We start from the raw sequence: 21,273 nt of genomic DNA, 5'->3' as shown, positions 1-21,273 counted from the left end.
GAAGGACTTCATTCCGAGAGTAGTGGCTTCTCAGATGCAAGCCCAAGGGAGACTTTCACTCTCTCCTTTAAGAATAGCTCAAGTTAAGACCGCGGAACCTACAGACTGGAGGACTCGGAAAAGATTATTTCCAAGCATGAGGGTTTTGCAAACTTTGATCTAATTAATTATGTTTGAAGAGTCTGGCTTATTTATGAGAGGTGAGCTTTGTAATTGTGACGTTGGGAGCCAAAATATCTTTTCCAAATCTCATTCCAGACCTTCCTGGCAGAGACTCTGGTGCTGGATCACCTACTGTAACAGACCCACAGAGGCACGCTAGAAGATAACATCAGCCAGACATGAAATCTGTTGTGAATTTGTTCAAATGCTCATCTGCTCAAGCTAAAGGGCAAAGATAGGCATGTGGGTCTGTAAAAGGGTAATCAGCTCCAGGAGGGCAGGCAGCAATCCTCGAAAGGGGGGCAAAATAGTTGCAGAGTTACATGTGCTTGATCCAGTGCCATGGAGGTGTCCTGCATGCCACCCGGCACAGCGGTTAAATCTCCACCACTGGAATGCTCCTTTGCAAGTCCTCTCCAGATAAGAAGGAAAGAATGTAGCAGTTAAGAATCTTATCGTTCAAAATACCTGTCCCCAGGGACCCGCCTGCCAGGATGCACATTCCGGCTGCTGACAAGTCTGCATAGATGTTGGCTTGGTCTCAGGGTCACACATTCTATCATTTAATCGATCTTCACCAAACTGACACCAGACCTGGCGGTGCTTATGCCCTTTTCCACAGGTGACCAAGCACTGTAATGAAAAGCGGAGCTAGTCAGGGTCATTTCTGATCAATGTGTTGTGGTTTCTGGGGTTATTTATTGATGAGTAGGAACAGGTGTGTCCTTTTCCCACAGCAATCCCTCTCCCATAGCAATTTGTAAATATACTAAGCCTCATTTTTTTCCTTTTCTTCATTCATTTTATATTTATAGTCTCTGAGCCAGTTTCGAGCACAAAATAAACTCAACATAGCTCCATGCTATAAAATTTGAAAAACAACATTCATAATTTTATAGCATAGGAGTTAAGCGTGGGGAATTATTAATCAGATCAACCTAGGTTTTAACACTTATATAACCAGGTCACAAGATCTCTCTGAACCTCAATTTTCTCATCTGTAAAATGAGAATTAGTGTCTACTGCAAAGGGTTGTGAAAACTAAATGAAACAAATCCAAGTAAAGCTCTTGGTACAATGTTCATTTAATAAATGCCAAATATAATCATCATTTTATCCATACTTATTGTAGAAAATTTGAAAACTACAGAAAAACATAAACGAAAAAATTATAATGATCCAAAATCTCACTACCCAAGGATAACCATTATCAATATTTTATTATTTTCTTTCCAGTCTTTTTAAGAAACTTTGGATTATAGTGAATTTACAGTTTGATCTCCCAACCCCCATTTTATCGCATATTGTTACAAAGGTTTGTTACTTAGTTTGAAATTATACTTCAGCATTAGCTATCTAAGTAAAATTTAAACCTACCACTTATTTTATCTTTTTTAACCAAATACTAGAGATTTTTAAGCAAAGGTAATTTGTTAACCTAGAACTAAAGCACTAGGTTTGTAGTTCATTTGTCCAGGAATCAGATACTGTTAATCAAATACACTGTTAATTGACTACCATTTCAGGAGCATTAATAGTATCCTTTTCAGATTTATTTGATGGTGAAAATAAGCAGTTAATACTGCACTTATAAGGATGGGATAAGAGCATGGATGTAGGAGCTGTAGCAGGGAAACTTTTTCTTTCCCCATATTCCTGATTTGGCCCATAAAAAAGGAAACTTCTGTTTCGTATTTCTTATTTCCCTTCTTCCCCTTAAGGAATGTGGAGTGAGTCCTTGCTTGGTAAGAATCTCCTTGGACTGTGTTAACACTGGGCTGTGTTAATAGTGAGTGCTAATACTATACCATAAAAGCATGAAAGAGGCTGCATCTTCTTTCTCTTTTTGTCCTGGGACCATCTGTGCTAAGCAATGGAGGGTCTGCCTTGTGCTTCATAAAGTAAAGGATGAGAAAGGCATAAATCTGGAATACTCAGTCTGGTCCATTTCTTTCTTTTTTTTTTTCTGAGTTTTATTTTTTTTTTCTTGCAGTTGGATGGGTAAGTCAGAGAGGTCACTCCCTGGGGTCTAATTCTCTTATTTCAAAGTCAAGGAAGTAGGAAACTTCATGTTGACTTCAGATGTGAGCTAGTATAGCTTTATGATTAATAAATCCATGATTTCCTTTCAGTGACTTAGCTAGGGCTCAAGGAGGAGGGAAGGTGATGGAATGGAACTTCAAAATCACAACAGAAGCTACAACAGTGAGTGATCCAGCCAAGCCCAAAGCACCTCTGAGGTCACTGGTAGACTAGTTACATCCAGTACGACAGTCATGGTGCAGGCAGAGAACTGGAGTTGTTTTCTCAAGGGAGACAAGGGAGAAAGGGAGAGGTGGGAGAAAGGTGCACAAGGGTTTGCCTTAAATAGACAGCACCAGAACTAGAATATAACAGATGACCTAGGGGAAATAACAGCCCTCCCATCTTACCTCTGACCAGTCTCCAGATTTCCACCGTGGACAAGGGAACTCATTGCACCTCTGAATGGTAACTTTCTCTTGATGTGTGCATTTGCTGTCATCCAGTACATCATTTCGGTTATTGACACAAATAGCCCTTCTTCTCTGGGTCCCACCATCACAGCTTTTAGAACACTGTAGGGACAAAATAAATAAATAAAACTGTTGCTAAGTTTCTTATAAAGTATGCTCAAGATCCTGGCTATGTTGTCTCTTCCAGCTCTTAAGAAACAAACACGCAAGCTGGCCAACTCTAGTTGTTATTTTGGTGGAGATCTTTTCATGTTATCAGTTTGCTTACCAGGTTTATAATTAAAGTCAAAATTAGCTCATTGGCATACAAAAATAAAACTGGGAATGGCTTGTAGAGTATGCAAAAGAAATCAGTTGAGTTGTTCCACTTCTTCCAATTTTCCACACGTCATGCCCATGTCAGACATTACAAATCAACCATGGCTACTCTATTCTGGAAAGCTTGAATGGGGTCAGGCATTACAAATCAATCACGGTCATATCTTCCACACAGCCTAAATGGGGCTTACACACCTGCAAGGAGCCACCATCAACTAATCAGACAGCATCCAAGAAGACTCTTTGAGTGAGAGCCAACTTACTTCAGTCCAGGCAGAATAGCGCCAGCCACCCGTGTTACATTCCCCTGAGCATTTTTCACGGTTGCTTGGTTTGGGATGACTGCTGCAAAAACCGTCATCAACCTTCTCGGTCTTCCCATCCAGCCTGCTATATTTGGCACAGTAGATGTCCAATGTGCGGTAACCCAAGCCACACTGGGCACTACATTCACTCCTGCTGGCAACATGCCACCTATGCAAAAATAATGGGGCAAAACCAACATTTCTGTTAAAAATATATGCCTTATCTATAGTCAACCGGTATTCAAAGAAGAGTTGAGTTCCTTTTTCTTTCTTAACTCGAATACCATGAAGCCCAAAGCCACAGTCAGTTGCTAAAATCTAATTTTAAAACAACATATCCATGTGTTTTTCATGGCTGCCAATGTACAAAGAAGTCACAGAATGACAGCCAGAGGTGTTATCTTTGCGATGATTTTACCCCGACAGTCAATCTGAAATTCAAGCTACCAAAAGGAAAAAAAAATTTTTTTCAAGTGTATTAAAACCTGTGTACATTATTATCTGTAAATAAAGGCTCTTAAATTCCTTGAAGACATGGACTATATTTTATACAATTCAATTATACACTTTAAAATTAGATTTGAATCTATAAATCTCTGTCACCTTTGTATCCATACTACCTGTAATGAGATTATGGGGGGACATAGTAGGTATTCAGTACGTGCTGGCCAATCGTCTGGTTCTTTTAATACCCTAGGAATATGATCAGCAGTGCTTAAATTTTTTAAAAAATAATATTCTTAAACTAAACAGAATATTCTAAATAAATAACCTTAAAACGTATTGTTGATTAGATTTAGAAATCCAGAAAGGGTGATTTCCTTGTACTCTTCATTGGATTTCACTCTTGACTGTTCACTCATTACTGCTTAGAAATTGGGTGGTTTGTTCGTAACCAATGTCCTGAGACTACTTCCATGTGTACCTGTCCAGGGTAGAACTCAGGGTAAAAAAGAGTTCTGGCCTCATGCTTATCTTGGAATTTCTCATGAATGCCCCAAAGTAGGTCAGAGTTGACCATCTGGCAAGTAAAGTGGGCTATGGAGATTTTCCAATAGAGTGACACCATATTTGGGGGATTTTGTTCTAACCCGGAACATGTTCAATGAGAAATTGTAAAACAATGCTTTATCTCATCCTGTCACAGTGTAGTGGGGCAAACTCTCACTTCCTTCAGGAAGTGTGGCAAAAATGTGGCCCAATTCAACAGAAGCATCTGGAACTTTCATCTGCCCTTTGATTCTTGGCTACCTTCTCTTTGCCTTCGTCACCATTTCCTTCTGGAAAGGTTATTTTCCATCCTGGATGAAGAAGGAAGGTGTCCTGCCTCCACAAGAAAACACGCCAGCAGCTTAGCATGGCACAGTGGCTCGAGTGCCCCTGACAGTAATATCATCCCCAGAATCTGAGCAGAGAATCTTGAAGAGTCTATGGAAAGGGCATAGCACTGCCTTAGAAAAGTTCTTAAAATGCTACCCCCTGCTTTGTAGTCTCTCCCTGGATGGTGACCTTCAATGTTTCGTGTTCATTTAGTTCATTTCAAGGGACATAAAATACAATTGTATTTTAATACTATATTTCAGGAAACCATATTCCACAGTGTTGTTAATAAGTAGAAACTGAGAAAAACAAGTGGAATCCTGTGTGTTTTTATTGCAGGGGAAGTTGTGGGATTAAATAATTTTAAGAACTACTGAATTCAAAAGGTTTTATATATTACAGAACTTCTCAAGGCCTTCAAAACGTTGATCAGCATTATTAACCTCCACTTGGGGAAGGAGATTCTTGGTAAGGCTTCTCAGAAATACTAGTGTGCTATGGATGGATCATCTTTCAAAATGAGTGATCCACAACCATGCTTTTAGAAAAGCTATTTCAGAGTTTGACCAATCAGTAACAATCCTCTCTTCAGTCTTTCAGTTTTGGACACAGCTACTTGACAATAATTACTGTAATGGTTATATTGACTGTCAGTTTGATAGATGCAAGATAGAACACCTTATTTAGGCTTTGTTTGTGTCTGTGTATTTTTCAGTGAACAATTTTATTTTCCAAACAATCTATACAGGCCAGTAAGCTATGCATTTGAATGTTGACAAATAGGCATGATCTTCTGGTTAATTTTAGGAATGAGCATGCACCTGTCTAATGAGGCCTTGGAAACTAATCCTAAACTCCTGGTTTTTCTTTGCATTTTAAAATTCCTAACCCTATGATCTTCACATCTACTGAAAGATCTGGACATAATCCCTTCACCTTTTCTTTAATTAGAGGTGCTATTATTACCATTGGAGCCTATGATCTGACCTGCTGTCCTTGTTTGGTCTGAGTAGAGTATATATAAAAGTTAAGTGTCAAAAAATAGTGACTTTCTCCAAATGGGAAATTTAGAATTTAGAATAGCTTAGTGTGCTAGCACACCTACTATATGAAACACAAAGAACTGAAGCCCTAATTACACCTAGGTATTGTGACATTATTTTTCATAAAAATCAGAGTATGAACTATAGAATCAGAAAGACCTGGATGTGAGTGTCAATTAAGTGACCCTAGTTGAAACACTTAGCTTCACTAGGCCTCAGTTTCCTCATCTGTGAGATGGAGGGAAACAGAATCTATTTCACTGGGATACTTGGGGGATTGAGTGAGGCAAGCCATGTGTAGCATTTCACACATATGGCAGACATTCAAGAAAAGTAGCTATTCCTGTTATAATTTACTATTATTATTATTATCATTATCCTTGGTGTTTCATTCTCTAACCAAGTTTTAAGTATCATGTAACTCCACATAAACCAATGAGCAGAAATCTATTGGAGATCTTTTGCATCATTTTACACAAAAACTCATGGCTTCGAGGGTACCTTTTAATGTATTAGCTTTATAAGCACTGTTTAAATTTTATGTCTAAAGGCTTCCAATGCAGGAGAAACTTTGGAGAACACCACATAAGTCAGCATCATCACAAATTAAATAGTGGCTCACTTTGGAATCTGCTCAAAGTGAAAAATAGTTTTTCAAAATAACAGCTCAAACATTATCTCCACTCTCAAATTGGTGCTCCATGGGTAAACTTAAAAAGAGGGTTCTTAAAGAATAATTTATTTTTTAGATCACATTCTATTATTCGCAATGCTATGTATAAATCCACCATCTTTGTGATCATAGGAGCACACTTAGCACTGTAGGCAGGAGTTCTGCTGTATCTATAGTTATCATCAGAGACTCAACCAGTCCCGTTCTGATTCAATCAGTGGAGAAAAAACAGGTAAGGGGCTCCAAGCAAGGTAGGGAACAGGGATGGGGCAAAAACTCATGGGAATTATTTCTTTTCACAAAGGAAGAGAAGCTACCCAGAATAGAATCCATGAGTAACACTCATCATTATAACTGAATTAAGAATAAAAATAACTCTCTCCTAGGGTATAAGCACAGGATCTAGGTGCAGATTTAGATTTCCGTCACTCCATTAACTAGTTGTGTGAGCTTGGGCAATTTGTTTAATGACTCTCAGCCTCTATTTTTCTTATTTGTAAAATGGTAAGAATAATAATATATAAATCATAATGTTGTTTGAAGAATTAGTAGGGTATTAATTATATTAACAGAATAATAGATAATGGGATAATATAAGAACTATCCTATTAGTAAAAGAATATTAATAGGATAATATATAACTATTAAAAAATAGTTTTTAGTAAATGGTTGACTCTATTACCATAACCATTACAGAGTACTGGGGAATATAGTGATAATTTGATATAAGGCTACTCAGAAAATGTCACCATTCTCAATTTATTAAGGTTGTTCCTCAAGGAATCTATCCACCAATTCATTTTTTCCCCAAACTTAAGTGATCAATTCAGTTTAGCAGTTAGTTAACTGATTATTTTTTCCTGAAGAGACTTGAACTTTAATTTAACTCAATTGGCTGAAACAATGGGTTTATATGGACGCTATCTACAACAAGAATATTGCCTAGTATAAATGTCTGCCTTTTAATGTCTTCTTGTTTTTTTTTTACAATGACTTTTGTCAATATATTTTGGCAAGCCAATTTCACTAGGGCAATGAGCTAGAAAGTCAGTGACACTGGGTAGAGGCTAGAAAGATCCTGGGCTTTGAAGTCAGAGCCTTCAGGAAGAACTGGCAAAAATATGACACTCGTACCATAACTGCTCCTCTCACTCCCATGGCAGACATTAGTAGTCAACCTCAGAACTCCTCTGTTTTCTCAGAGCCTCAAATAGGCCTTATAATCTGCACTAAAGCACTATAGGCAGCCAATACCCTTTGATAGGATTTGGCATTGTAATGTGGAGCCTTCAAAATGCTTAAGCATTCACTTTTCTGCTCATAAATGGTGAGACCTTAACACATTCCTATACCACTCTCCACTGAATTTCCCTTCTTAAAAGGAGGATAAAACAGCAACTCACCTTAACTGCATTTAACTGTCATGCAGACTATAAAATGCAAGCCCCGACTACTTAATATTTCAATATGACACAGTCAACTTTGCAAGCAAATAGAAAAGCTTCAGAGTGCTCTACCCACCCAGTATTTCCTGCCTCGGATTTTACACTTTTCTTAAATACAGAATTGTTTGAATATCTCAGACATCTGTATATACCTTTTCTTCTTGTTTCTTCCATGATGCTACCTTAGTGTACTGCAACTTTCAGGTGTGTAGGAGTTCTTCTACTGGGTGGTATACACTCTCAGTAGGTAGATGTAGGTCATTATGGGTACTTTAAGGGATGAGGTTCTCCCCCTTTTCTTTTGACTTTCAAAACAAGTTTTCACATACAATGTGACTCAATCATAATGCCAATACCTACCCAGCAAGTTGTGAGGATCAACCGAGAATGTTTTTTGGCAAGTGCCATACTCTATTAGCTATTTTTAATTCTTAGGTGAACAAGAAATCTGCACATGTGTGTCTTGGATAATCAGTTCCAGAGGGATGGAGAATTGGTTAAAGCTTATTTCACTGAAACACAAGAAAGGAGAACTAAAGACCAGCATCCCTTCCTTTTGCTTCTCCTGTTGGGGCCTCCTGCGAGACTCTCACAATTCAGTAATAAAGGCCTTGAGAAAACAGTGGCCCACCTCAGGTCACAGTCTGTGCCGCAGGGTTCAGTAATGGGTCCAGGCTGGGGCAGCCGATCGCATCTTTGATCAGAAACAGTAAGCTGATCAGATTCCCTGGTGCAAACAAGTTTTCGTTTCCGTTCCCCTAAGCAGAGAGGGAAAAAAAATTATTCAGGGAAAATAATCTATTCCATAAACTATTTAGACCCCAGACTGGCAAGCATTTTCTTTAAAGAGCTAGATAGTAAATATCTTCAGAGCGTAGGATCTCTGTTGCACTATTCAACCCTGACATTACAGGGCAAAAGCAGCCACTCATAGGCAATACATAAACAAAACTGTCATGGCTGTGTTCCAATAAAACTTTATTTGTAAAAGTAGGTAGGCCGGGCGCAGTGGCTCAAACCTGTAATCCCAGCACTTTGGGAGGCTGAGGTGGGTGGATAATCTGAGGTCAGGTGTTTGAGAACAGCCTGGCTAACGCAGTGAAACCTGTTCTCTACTAAAAATACAAAAATTAGCCGGGCATGGTGGCATGCACCTGTGATCCCAGCTACTCGAGAGACTGAAGCATGAGTATTGCTTGAACCCGGGAGGCGGAGGTTGCAGTGGGCTGAGATTGTGCCACTGCGCTCCAGCCTGGGCGACAGAGCAAGATTCCATCTCAAAAAAAAAAAAAAAAAAAAAAAAGAAAAAAAGAAAAAAAAAGTAGGCAGTAGGCTGGATTTGGCCTACTGGCTGTGGTTTGCTGACTCCTCATTTAGACAAAAGAAAACAAAATAAATAACGTATGCTATGACTACTAAAACCATGCCTCTGGAAAATTACAATGGCAGAGGTGATTTTTGCTTGGTTTTACACATGTGTACAAAAATTTCTTAGGATGAAGAAACCTAAAATTTCCTGAATCCCTTAAAAAGTTCAACTTCCCAGCCAAAAATGACCAGACACATTCGAAGAAAAGAGATTAGAGAATGTATGCAGATAGAAGGGTTTGCAGTTTGCATGCATTTGGCTATTAAAAAAAAAAAAAAAGATAAAAAAACTTCTCAAATCCCCAGAACGCAAATTCAAAGCAGATACCTTGGCAGGGTTTACTGCATGCTTGCCACGGCCCATGACTGTTCCAGTAAAACTGCTGAGGTTTATCTTCAATTGGAATATTGAAAGAATAGCGTACGTCGGGGTTGTATAACTTTCCCACCGACAAAACCTAGAATATGTGGACAAAACAGAAAGGAAGTGGGTGGGCTCGGTGATGCCAAGCAGAAGAAAAGGGTGGTGGGCTCATGGTCAAGTTTTTACCTGAAGCAAAAGTTCTTGCTCAATGCGATCTGTTGAGTTAATTCTTTCTACGGCAGTCTCGGACCCACTGTACTCTACCACAGCATTCCCAATGCGAATTTCCCTTTTGGCCATTGTGACAACAAAGTTTCCATTTAGCAAGAATTCACCTTTACTGCTTGATAAAGCTGTAGGTGAGGAAAGAGAATAACACATTGATCTGCTGTCAATGACTAGCTGTTTGAAATATGAAGTAACACCTGGATAGGTAGAGAGTCACTGTGCACAGAATAGGGACTTTTGAGCCAGACAGGCATGGCTTCAAGTCCCAAGTTTGCTACTTGCCAGCTGTGTGGCCTTGGGAATCATTTTCCATCCATCTCCATTTCTTTATCTCTAAAGTGGAGATAAAAGCACCTACTCCCTCGTGGTATCTGTGAAAAATAAAATGTAACCTAGGTGTCCTAATAAACCTTGAGCTTGTTATACAAGACCCACAGTTACAGAATTTTAGATGGAAGCAAAAGTGTTTATATGATTTGAAAATATGTATTAGTGAACTGAACACTTATAAAATTGGTTCCTAGACAAATCTATATATACTAGAATTAGTCAAGCCTGTTGAATCTTTGTTAAGTCTTTTTTGTTTGACAGATGTTGAAATCTGAAAATCCATGGTTAATATGATGCTCAAAGACCTCCTTTTCAGTGTAGCTCACTGTGGTAGCCAGCCTCAAATATCGCCCCAACCAGCCTTGCTGCATGGTATTCACACTGTGTGTCATCCCCTCCCACATTCAATAGGAATGACTGCAATCAGTAGGACAATGCAGAAACAACAGAACCTGACTTCTGAGTCAAGGCCAAAGGCACTATGGCTCTGCCTTGCTCTTCCTTGGACCTCTGGTTCTGGAAGAAGCCAGCTGCCATGTTGTGAGGATACTAAAGAACCCACAGAGAGGCCTGCAAGCAGCAGGGAAGTACTGATTCCTTCTGCCAACACCCTCTGAGTGAGTAATCTGGGAAGTGGATTCTCCAGCCCTAGTTGAGTCTTCAGATAATACTACATTCCTAACTGCCATCTTGACTGCAACCTCATGAGAGACTTCAAACCAGAAACACCCATACATGCTGCTCCCAAATTCCTTATATGAGAAACTGAGAGATAGTATATATTTGTTGTTCTAAGCCACTATGTCCTGAGATAACTTGTTACACGGTAAAAGATTAATACACCAACCCAGAACATTATTTCTAAACCTGCAACTGCCTCCCATTGTTAGCACATATTACATACTTTCTATCCCCTTTCTCACCTTTCTCCATGGCACTTTGTTTATACTCTCTCTTCCCAAACAAGAAATGTAAGACCCATGATGGTAAGAATGTTGGCATCATTTTATTCACTACTATATCCCAGTTTCTGAAAGAGCACATGGCAGGTGCTCGGTAAATATGTATCTTTGGGGAAGAATGAATAAATCTACTCCAGATCTTGCAAAAGATGAAAAAAATCAGTGATGCTGCGAAAGTGATATCGGAGAACTGCTTGAATCGAGTGCCAAAATGTTGGCCAAATGAGAACCTGGCAGAGTTAGACCAGTTATGGAATCTAAAATAGTCAAACCCATAGAAGCAGAGAGTAGAGTGGTAAATGCCAGGGGCAGGAGGGAGGGGGGATGGGGAGATGTTGGTCAAAGATGCAAAGATTCAGTTAAGCAAGATGAATACATTCTGGAGATCTAGTGTAAAGCAATGTGACTATAGTTAACCTTACTGTATTGCATACTTGAAATTTGCTTAAAGGGTAGATTATAAGTGTTGAAAGAAACAAAGAGAGTGGGAGAGAGAAAGAAGAAAGAAAAGAAAAGAGAGACAAAGAAAGACAAGGAAAGAGGAAGGAAGGAGGGAAGAAAAGAAAAAAGAAAACAAAAGGAAACGGTAACTATATGGGTGATAGATACGTTAATTAGATTGGTTTTGGTGATTATTTCACAGTGTATAGGAGTAGAAAAACATTAAGTTGAACACCTTAAATATATTCAATTTTTATTTGTCAAGTATCCCTCGATGAAGCTGAAAAAAGAAACAGGAAAGAAAATTGACAAGGAGGATGAGACAACAGCTGCTTCAGAAGAAATTATTTATTTATTAAAAGGTCAAGAGAGCTTATGGTGAAAGTTAATAAATCTCTAGAAAGCGTTTCTAAAATTGACTCCCTTTCAGATTTTACTGTTAAATTCAGACTTTCAGTCAAGAATATACTACTTGGCTATTATGTGACTTGATATGAAAAATATAAGCAAAAATATTTATTAATTGCTTTATTCTTTTCAAAACCTTGGCAGGATTAAAATGAAGATGTAGTTGATGGTCAAATACAAATAAATTTATTTTCATAAATTTTGATTAATTTCTCAAGATAAAATCTCAATCACATCTTTTCCTTTTAGTAGTTAATTCAAAATTTTGATAGTGCTGCTTTTTTCTCCCCTGGTACCACTGCTCCTTGAATAAGTCCTCTGGAGTGTCGGGCTTGACATGAAGCAGGTATTTAATAAATCAGAGCTACTAAAAATTTGGGCTCTGAACAAAGACTAGAGAAAGGCCCCCCTTACCGTCTGTAATTTGTGCAAGAGTAGCAAATTTTAGTAGTGAGGATGCCCTTGAAAGGTACAGGCCATATATTTAGGTGAATAAAAGGAACAAGGACATTTAACTCACAGATGGCAAATAATTTTCATCCCCAGTGCCAATGTCAATCAATTGGTAACAGCTGCCCAAGAAACCATGCTGAATGTGATTCACCGACAGCATCATGTCTTAGCATCATATTGATGATAGCTGTCTTGGTTGTGGAATGAGGAGTGGACAAGATGTCTTAGGTATTAGCCAGATCCTAACTCATCTTTCATTGATGCAGGCCATCTCATCAGTGTAGGTGACACATTATCTTTCACCACTCAGGAGAGAAGCAGTGTGTACACAGAAGAGGTTCCAAGGAGTTAGGTTAAGTAAATATTATACCCTTATGTGGATATTAAAGAGGGCTGAGATGAAGCTCTGAATATTTGTGGTTCAGCAGCAGCAGGATCCTTAATTTTCGTAGACATGGGGACCTCACAGAGTTCATGCAATTGGACACTTTACTGACGCAGGGCTATTCCTTCCAGGATTAGGAATTAACTGCATTGAATTCTGTTCCTAATCCAGCACTTCATTTACCAGAATTCTCACCCATGTAAACAACATTTGGCCCCAAGAGAAGAATAAGGTGCCTTCATTTGAAATGATTGGGAAGGACGTGGTAACACAGGGAAATGTCAAGATTAGCTTTTAAAAGGATAAAATACCCTCCAACTTCTTTGCTCAAAATCCTTTGGAAGTCACCACTACCTATAAGATAGTACAACCTCCTTAGCATAACCTCCCTGTAACTTTACAGATCTTAGTCTTCACCTATCTTCCTAGTCTCACTGTTCACTCCCACCAATAAACCTAAATTTCAAGTCCTGTGTATTTCCAGGTCAGCCATATATCATTCTACATGGTGGCAGTAAAGTGAAGTGGTTAAGTATGTAGCGTCTGAAGTCCGACCAATAAGGATACCAATCTTTCCCATTTTCTATTTGTATCACCTTGGATAAATTACTTAACCTCCCTAAGCCTCAGTTTCTTCCTCTGTATAATGAGTTTTTTATAAGATTGTTATATGGATTAAATAAGAATCCATATCAGCTTTAGTTCCTGGCAGATCAAAATGCCTTTGTACGTACTGTCTCCTTATCACAACTCTATAAGGTAGTGTCTATTATAGAAGCCTAATTTATGGGTGAGAAAGGCATGACTTAAAATAGTTAATTTCCCAAGGCCAGGTGGCTCCTAATCATGGAAATCCATCTCCAGAGTCTATAAACTACTAAAATTTTCCAAGAAGGGGGTCAACAAACATTTGTTAAATGAGTAAATGAGTTCATGCATTCGTTCTCTTGTATACAAATAGAAACTAAGTATGTTTGTGTTGTAGATTTTCTTAAATGTAAATTGTTCATTTTGTTAGTCTACATGAGCCCTTGAGCAAAGCAGCCATTTAAAAATCCACTTTTTCGACTAATAGACATTGGAGAGTACCAAAGGTGGGAGGGTAAAAGGAGGATAAGGGTTGAAAAATTACCTATTGGGTACAATGTTCATTATTTGGGTAACGGATACTCTAAAAGCTCAGACTTCACCACTACCCAATATATGCATGTAAGAAACCTGTAGTCCTACCCCTTAAATATATAAAATGAGAAAATAAAAATTTACTTTTATAAGCCCAAGAAAGATCCCAACCCATAGTAGGTGCTCAATCGATGATGCTGAAAGAATAAGTGACTGATGGAGTCTGACACTCATGACAAGGAGGATAGAGCGCTTCCAGCCAAATGACTCTTTCTCAGTCAGTGTAAACCTCTGACAACCTCGTCTTGCCTGCAGCTCCTGCAGCGTGAGACCCACCAGCCATGAAAGAGGCGGGAGTTTCAGTGGGTCACTGAAGCCGAGGTTGTTTCCGTGGCACCTTGGGCATCCTGAGGCTGCTCCCTAATGCGGGTCATTCAAATGGTGACAGTATGATGTGCTGTCAACAAAATCACCCAATTCTTTCAAATGAAGTTGCATGCTAGCTACCCAGCTGATGTCTTGATAAAAAGGGGGAAATAAAATGTCACATGCCGGTTCTGTAAATCAAGTGACAATCCAGTGTGGTCATATGCAAAGAATGATAGTCTATTCTGGGTTAATTTGGGGGGTCTTTTCCAATGTCTCCAGGCTTCCTTTCATGTTTTGCTGACTCAGGGTGTTTAACCCTTCCGTGCATATTCTTTATTTCAGTAGATGTGAGTAGGGAGAAAGAGAGGAGCACAAATGATATCAGATTCCTCTTACGATCTACCCTGATAAATGGTTTGGCCCCAGACATCCTTAAAATCATCAGATGAAAAAAAAATCCTATTTATCTTGCACTGCATTGATTCCCATCTTCCCATTGCCACAATTAATCAAGAGCTAAGTGTACTGGAGACAAATAAGTATCACAGAAATGGCTACTTTTTCTTCTAAAGAGATAAGAACATGGTGGCCCTGGGTACAATTTGGCTTTAGCTCAACAGGAGGAAGGGGTCCATGTGAAAGGATGACCTTTGACAGGAAGGCTTTCTGCTTTGGTACTTTGTGAAACAAATAGTTTCCTGAAAACAAGAGCCTAATGCCCAACCTCCCACTAATGCGATTAAGGGAGCTAATTTCCTGGGTTGGTTTCTCTCCCATTGCACCCATCAGAGCTGGGTTGCTACAAAAGGCCCTCTCTCCTGGAAATTGCTGCCTCCTAGAATACACAGAAAAGTATGGCTTGGCTGACACTGAAAAAAAACATAAGGGATAAGGATGAATATTGCTTAGCAATGGAATAGCTGTGACTGGACTCAACGCGAGACTCAGTGTGGGTTGTAAAACCTTCTCAGTGCATTTGCTGCATCTTCCCTCAAGCCAAGAGTAAATATTTACACATGCCAGACTTGATGACAACGTCAAATTCTTCCTAACTTGTTGAGTAACCACCGTGAGGTTCAAAGGCTCTGAGGTCTCGACTTTCACACTCAGTGGACTGTGACTTGCAATATAGGCTTGCACACTTTTCATTTGCTTCTAGAGAGATTTCCTTATGCCAACAGGTGACTTTCCCATTCTATTCCATTAAAGAGTCATAACTGGCTCAGACTGCCTGTCCCAGATGACAAATCTTCTTTAATTTTGTTTTCATTCTTTACAAGGAGATTAAGAAACCTCCACTGAATAATAAAAGGTTATCAGGAGGCCCTCCCTGAATTCAAGCGCTTGATGTGCATTGGTTAAGTTGAACTGAATTGAGGCCACTACTTGGAGGGAGACTGTTTATCCAAGAAAGAGAAGGATAGCAGAGAATCCTTCTCTCTTTCGAAGAGAAGAAAGGAGCAACTCAACATGGCCTTCAGGTCTCCGGAAATTAATTTATAAAGCAGGCTGCATGCAATGCTGTTTGATTTAATTAGGAAGTAGTAAGGACACAGCAGCCACATGCTCAAATTTATAACCAAGTGTACAAAGAAAAATACTTGCCCCATTCTGCAGCTGTGCAAGGAGAAATGAAGGATTCCCCCAAAAAATAATTTGAAAGCAGTCTTCCAAGAACTTTGTTAATTGTCTTATAAAGTTGTCACTCATTTGGATGTTTCGGGTAGTGAAAAGCTGATGTAGTGATTGAGTAATTAATTCCAAGTAAGGCTTTACGGCCCTTGAAAGAAGAGGTGAATGTACATTTCCAAGGTAACCTCATTCTCCATTAAGCACACAGTAGGTAGTCATTAAAGACGGCATTGATAATGGCTGTTCAACAATTCAGCAATCATTTGCTTTGTACCTATCACATGTAGGCTTCATATCCGTAGCTTAAGATGTAAAGACCCTGCCCTAACTTTAAAACACTAGTGGTCGTATAATAAATATGTAACTAGTCTTGTCATCTCAGTTGAGGACAACTCCATCCTTCCCATTGCTCAGGTTTTGACCTTGGAGTTTTGAGATTCCTTTGTACCTTTAACTCTTGTGTACCTTTAACTCCTTTGTACCTTTAACTCACACACTATGTTCAATCCATCAACAAATCATATTGGTTCCAACTTCAAAAGATATCCAGAATCTAACCACATACTGCCACTTTCACCGCTCCCATTGGGGCCAAGCCACCAGCATCTCTCTCCTGGATTACTGCAATGATTTCCTAATCAATGGCAACTGCTTCTGTCCTGTACACACTTCCCCCACCATCTCTTCGCAATGTACCAGCCAGAGTGCTCCTTTAAAAACATAAATGCAGTAAGATGTCATTCCTCAGCTCAAAACCTCCAGTGGCTCCTGATGTCTCTGAGTCCAAGCCAAAGTTCTTATAATGGTTATATGGTCGTGTATGACCTAGCCTTGTTTAACCTTACCTAGGAGTGTCCTCTGTGCTCACTTGGCAACAGCCACACTGCCTCCCTCTGTTCTTCCCTACTTCAAGGACTTTGCAATGGCTATTCCCTCTGCCTGGAATGCTCTTCCCCTAAATAGCTTATTATCTTGCTCTATGATTCAAACATTTCAACTCTACTGTCCACATCTCACCCTTGGTATCCCAATTTGCCTTAGGCTGCTCTGATTTCTAGCAGCACTTATCACTATAGCAGTATGGAGTTTTCTTATCTATCAGGTTACTGTTTATTGCCTATTGTTTATTGTCCCACTAAAAAGTAATGTCCAAGAAGACACAAATTTTTTTTATCTGTTTTGTTCATTGTGCCTAGAACAGTGCCTGGCACATATTAAATAAGTGAGTGAGTGAGTGAATGAATGAATAGTGATAGCAAATGCCATAATGGAGTCATGTATAAATATCATACTTGATTAGCATGCTTAGCTGAAGGCTCACTGTCTATCTATGCAGCTTCATGTAGACATTCCAAAATAGAGATATAGACTTTAATTCAATTCAACAAATACTCATTTACTGGCTGAATATGTCCAAATGCTTAGATTAGGGGCCTCTATACAGGTTGAATTCAGATGAATAAATAGAGTTCTTGCCTGGATATTACAAGAAAGAAAGTACATTCATTTCTTTTAAAGATTGACTGCCCAGCAAGACAGCTTTAATTTATTCTAGATCTGAGTATAAGCCATGCTGCTCTTCACGGCTGGGAAGAGTTTTGTGTAAGGTGACCAGTTAAATCCCTTTCAGTCATGACTCTACTCTCCATGTCGTCTTTCTTTTAAATGGCAGTTAGGCAAATTTCACAATCACTTACAGCAATTTACAGAAAAATAAAGTGAGACTGGGCTGGGCATGGTGGCTCATGCCTGGAATCTCAGCACTTTGGGAGGCCAAGGCAGGAAGATTGCTTGACGCCAGGAGTTCAAGCCCAGCCTGGGCAACAGAGTGAGACATCATCTCTATAAATAAGAAATAAAAATAAATAAAAAGCAACTAGCTGTGCATAGTGGTGAGTGCCTATAGTCCCAGCTACTCAGGCTGAGGTGGGAGGATCACTTGAGCCTGGGAGGTTGAAGCTGCAGTGAGCTGTGATCACACCACTGCACTCCAGCCTCGGTGACAGAGTGAGACCCTGTCCCAAAAATACAGGGAAGGGAACACACAATGGGGCTTGTGGGATGCAGGATGTGTGGGCAAGGGAGAGCATCAGGAAAAATAGCTAATACATGCTGGGCTTAATACCTAGGTGATGGGTTGACAGGTACAGCAAATCACCATGGCACATGTTTGTTTACCTATGTAACAAACCCGCACATCTTGCACATGTACCCCAGAACTTTAAATTAAGAAATAAATAAATAATAAAATAAGATGGGGCTGGGCTGAGCAAACTGTTGAAAATCAACACAGGGTCATCAGTATGTTGTGGTTTAAATATAAGGAATAGATATGAATTTATCATGCACCTAGGTTCAGTGAGAAAAGGATAAAAAATCTGTGTAGTATTGCTATTCTAGTAATGACTTGAGAAAAATACGGGTCGCCATAGAACCTTTTGCAATGAACAGGCATAATGAAATACTGAATAAGTCTACCAGTGGTCTGCTACTGGTTAGAGCTGATAACATAAAAATTAAGTCAAGTAATGCTTCTAATAAAACATTTGCAAGTCAGTTCCCCACAGGACAGCTTTTTGAAAAGACTCAATGAGAGCAAGGATTTTATGCTGAACTTAGAGGATAAGTACTTTCAAAATTTGACTTGGGGCCTTTGTATTTTTTAAGATCCAGAGTAAATCTCTTGATATCAAATAGTGCAGCTACACAACTTTTCAATCAATACTCTGAGGGCGTATGTATGAGGGAGAAATACAATGGTGAATTTTGAGAGCCACTTATTTTATGAAAATCCATGACATCTGAAAGCTCTCCCTCTGCATGCCAGAGAAGGAAGGAAGTAGTATCTGGCCACTGCTCCATAGAACCAGAACTCGCGAGTAGCGAGGCATCCCATCTCACCTAAGTAGTTGTCATCATCTGTTTCCCCTGAGAAACTGTGCTGCCGCACATCAATATTGGTAGCACCAGCTGGAATTCGGACCACAGTATTGTAACCTGAAAAGAATTTAGCAGAAATTCAGTACTCCACAGAATGGTTCACTTTCTCTAAGTATGGAATAAAAAGTGGACAACAAAGGAATAGAATATAATTCTCATATAATTCTATTAGGTGCCTTCTCGTCGATGGATAATCCACCATAACAAGACTGATTTTTATGCTCGACATTAATATTTTTGCATATTACACGTGGTTACCAATTTTCAAACTTTGACCATATTCCTTCTCGTGGTTCTTAGGAGCAGATTCTTACCATAATGTACTGTATTAAATGTTCCTGCCACTGTTTTGCATGAAGAATTATCGCCACCACAAACCCCACATTTATCTCTCCGGGCTTTTGAGTTTAAAACATGATCGCATCCAGCTTGCTTTTAAAAAGAAAAGATTTGAAATAAATGTAAGTATTATAGAGATTATAAAATGGCAAATAATGTGTTTCTTTTAATCGTGTGCACTAAAAATGACAAGAAAGTCAAGTCCCTTAAAACTTGCAAAGGTTGAAAAGTGAAATTATATACTGCCTTGCTATTTAAAATGTAGTCCTTGGACAAGCAGCCATGGGCACCTTTGATGTGGTCAGGAATGCAGAATTTCAGGACCCACCCAGATCTACTGGATCAGAGTTGGCATTTTAATAGGATTCCTCAGGTGCTTCATCTACAGATAAAAGTTTGAAAAGCACCAGTCTGTAAGTAAGCACAGTAATTTTTTAAAAAATTGCTTAGGAACGAAAAAAAAAGGGAACAGGTGAGAACTGTATCTAATTAAAGAGCTCATGCCCCATCTCAAGGGAGTAGCTGCTGTCCACTCCAGACTATTGCTGCCATGAGGGAATGGGAGCCCTGTGTTGACATTTTTTCCCAATTTTCCAAAGAAGCTGGAAAAATTGATTTTATGTAAAATCCCATACGTTTAAATATTGGCTATGAATGCCAGCCAAAGTACGACCATGGGCCTCCAGTTTGAGGCCTGAAGCTCCATCAAGTGGCCTCCTGAATTTCTCCCCATATTAACACAATGCAGCCATGTACACTGAACTCTGAAACATACACTGACAATGACCAGAAGACCAGAAGAACAGAGTCCACATTCTTTTCCATTTTCTTCATTTGTGTGAACTAATCTTTGAGGAAAAACTCAATGTGTTGCTTTGAAATGGACAGACAAGGAAATCTGTAGTATAAGCTATTAGTCAGTGGGTGATGCCCTTAGGGGCTCTTTCAATCAAATCCTTCCAACCAGGAACTCCAATGTGCCTTTGGACCACGGGCAAAAAAAGAAAAAAAACAAACAAAAACAACCAGAGGCATCATCTCAGAGCCCAACCGGGTTAGGAATAATTTTTGACTAACAAGAACGGTGAAATGGTATCTAGCCCCTGAGAAATCACTGCTCTGATGCTTTGCTGTTTCCCAGAAGTTTCTCAATTTCCCTTTCAAGAATAATTAATTAACAGGAATGTCTCAGGTAGAAATGATCGTGGTTAAAAATGCAAAGAGAAACTTGAGTGAGGCCAGCTCTTCTTCCTGACATATTTCTCGACCTCAGCTACTCAATCTAAAAAATTTGCTGTCAGAAAGCATTTGGGAAGTATTTGCTTAAGCATTGAGGTTATAGCAAAGGAGTGTGTGTGTAAATTGTTATAATAAATTTTTAAGGAGACGTTTTGTGCAAGACCCCCACAGAGACTGAAAATGTCAAGAAAAATCCAGGGCAATGGTTCCCAAACGCTGGCACTACATGCATCAGAAAAAAGTGATATTGATGCTGTTGCTGATCCTGGGGCCACACTTTGAGAACCACTGCCCTGGCAATAGTGTACAGATACTAGCAGTTGCTATTCTATCTAGGAAGCCACAAACCACAGGTTGGCAGCAGGAAAACACAGTGAAGAAAACACCATCTGGGACTTACCCGGCAAAGGCCCTGGACACAGATATCATTTGTGTCCTGGCCACAAGGAGTTCCATCTATCACTCTGTCTCGAAGCTGATAGTAGGCTGTGTTCCCTGCCACTCTGCAGAACAACTTGCACCGGTCCTTCATCAGAACTAGAGAGGAGAAACAATACAACTTGACTTTTGTGCCTGGCCTCGGTGCCGGCCGGCCAATGGTGGACAGATAGACCAGACACACTTACTTCCACTGTATTTAGGGACCCAGCGCACATTGGGAAGCAGACCATTGATGTTAAAATGCTTCCCGTCAAAGTGAGCACACTGTTCATCTCGGAAGTCTCGCTTCTGCTTGAGACATGGCTCCGTGTTGCAGGACTTAAATTTCATTCTACGTCCTACACAGTATTTTCCACCATTTTTTGGTCTGAAAAAAAAAATGTGAAGAGCACACACACTGTATTATCATGTATTCCTCTGAACATCACTCCCTCATTCATGACTTCCTGTCTTCTAAAGAAGTAAATCTAGGGTGGCAAATGACAGAGGAA

General features: G+C 39.5%; 1 protein-coding gene across 3 annotated transcripts in view; it reads right to left on the bottom strand.

Moving 5' to 3' along the window:
- ADAMTS9 (ADAM metallopeptidase with thrombospondin type 1 motif 9) overlaps nt 1-21,273 on the bottom strand; it is a 172,007-nt gene that overhangs the window by 96,992 nt on the left and 53,742 nt on the right. For all 3 annotated transcript variants that reach the window (XM_063661878.1, XM_054483816.2, XM_054483817.2), the window contains 10 exons: nt 20,968-21,149; nt 20,742-20,878; nt 19,078-19,195; nt 18,725-18,820; nt 9,680-9,846; nt 9,458-9,587; nt 8,393-8,519; nt 3,239-3,449; nt 2,595-2,759; nt 631-795 (listed from right to left, as the gene is read on the bottom strand). In XM_063661878.1, coding sequence (XP_063517948.1) covers nt 631-795; nt 2,595-2,759; nt 3,239-3,449; nt 8,393-8,519; nt 9,458-9,587; nt 9,680-9,846; nt 18,725-18,820; nt 19,078-19,195; nt 20,742-20,878; nt 20,968-21,149 — 1,498 coding nt within the window. The remainder of the gene's footprint in view (nt 1-630; nt 796-2,594; nt 2,760-3,238; nt 3,450-8,392; nt 8,520-9,457; nt 9,588-9,679; nt 9,847-18,724; nt 18,821-19,077; nt 19,196-20,741; nt 20,879-20,967; nt 21,150-21,273) is intronic.

Source organism: Pongo pygmaeus, chromosome 2 (genome assembly GCF_028885625.2).
Source record: "Pongo pygmaeus isolate AG05252 chromosome 2, NHGRI_mPonPyg2-v2.0_pri, whole genome shotgun sequence".
Classification (NCBI taxonomy): Eukaryota; Metazoa; Chordata; class Mammalia; order Primates; family Hominidae; genus Pongo; species Pongo pygmaeus.
This window is presented reverse-complemented; position numbering and strand designations above follow the sequence as displayed.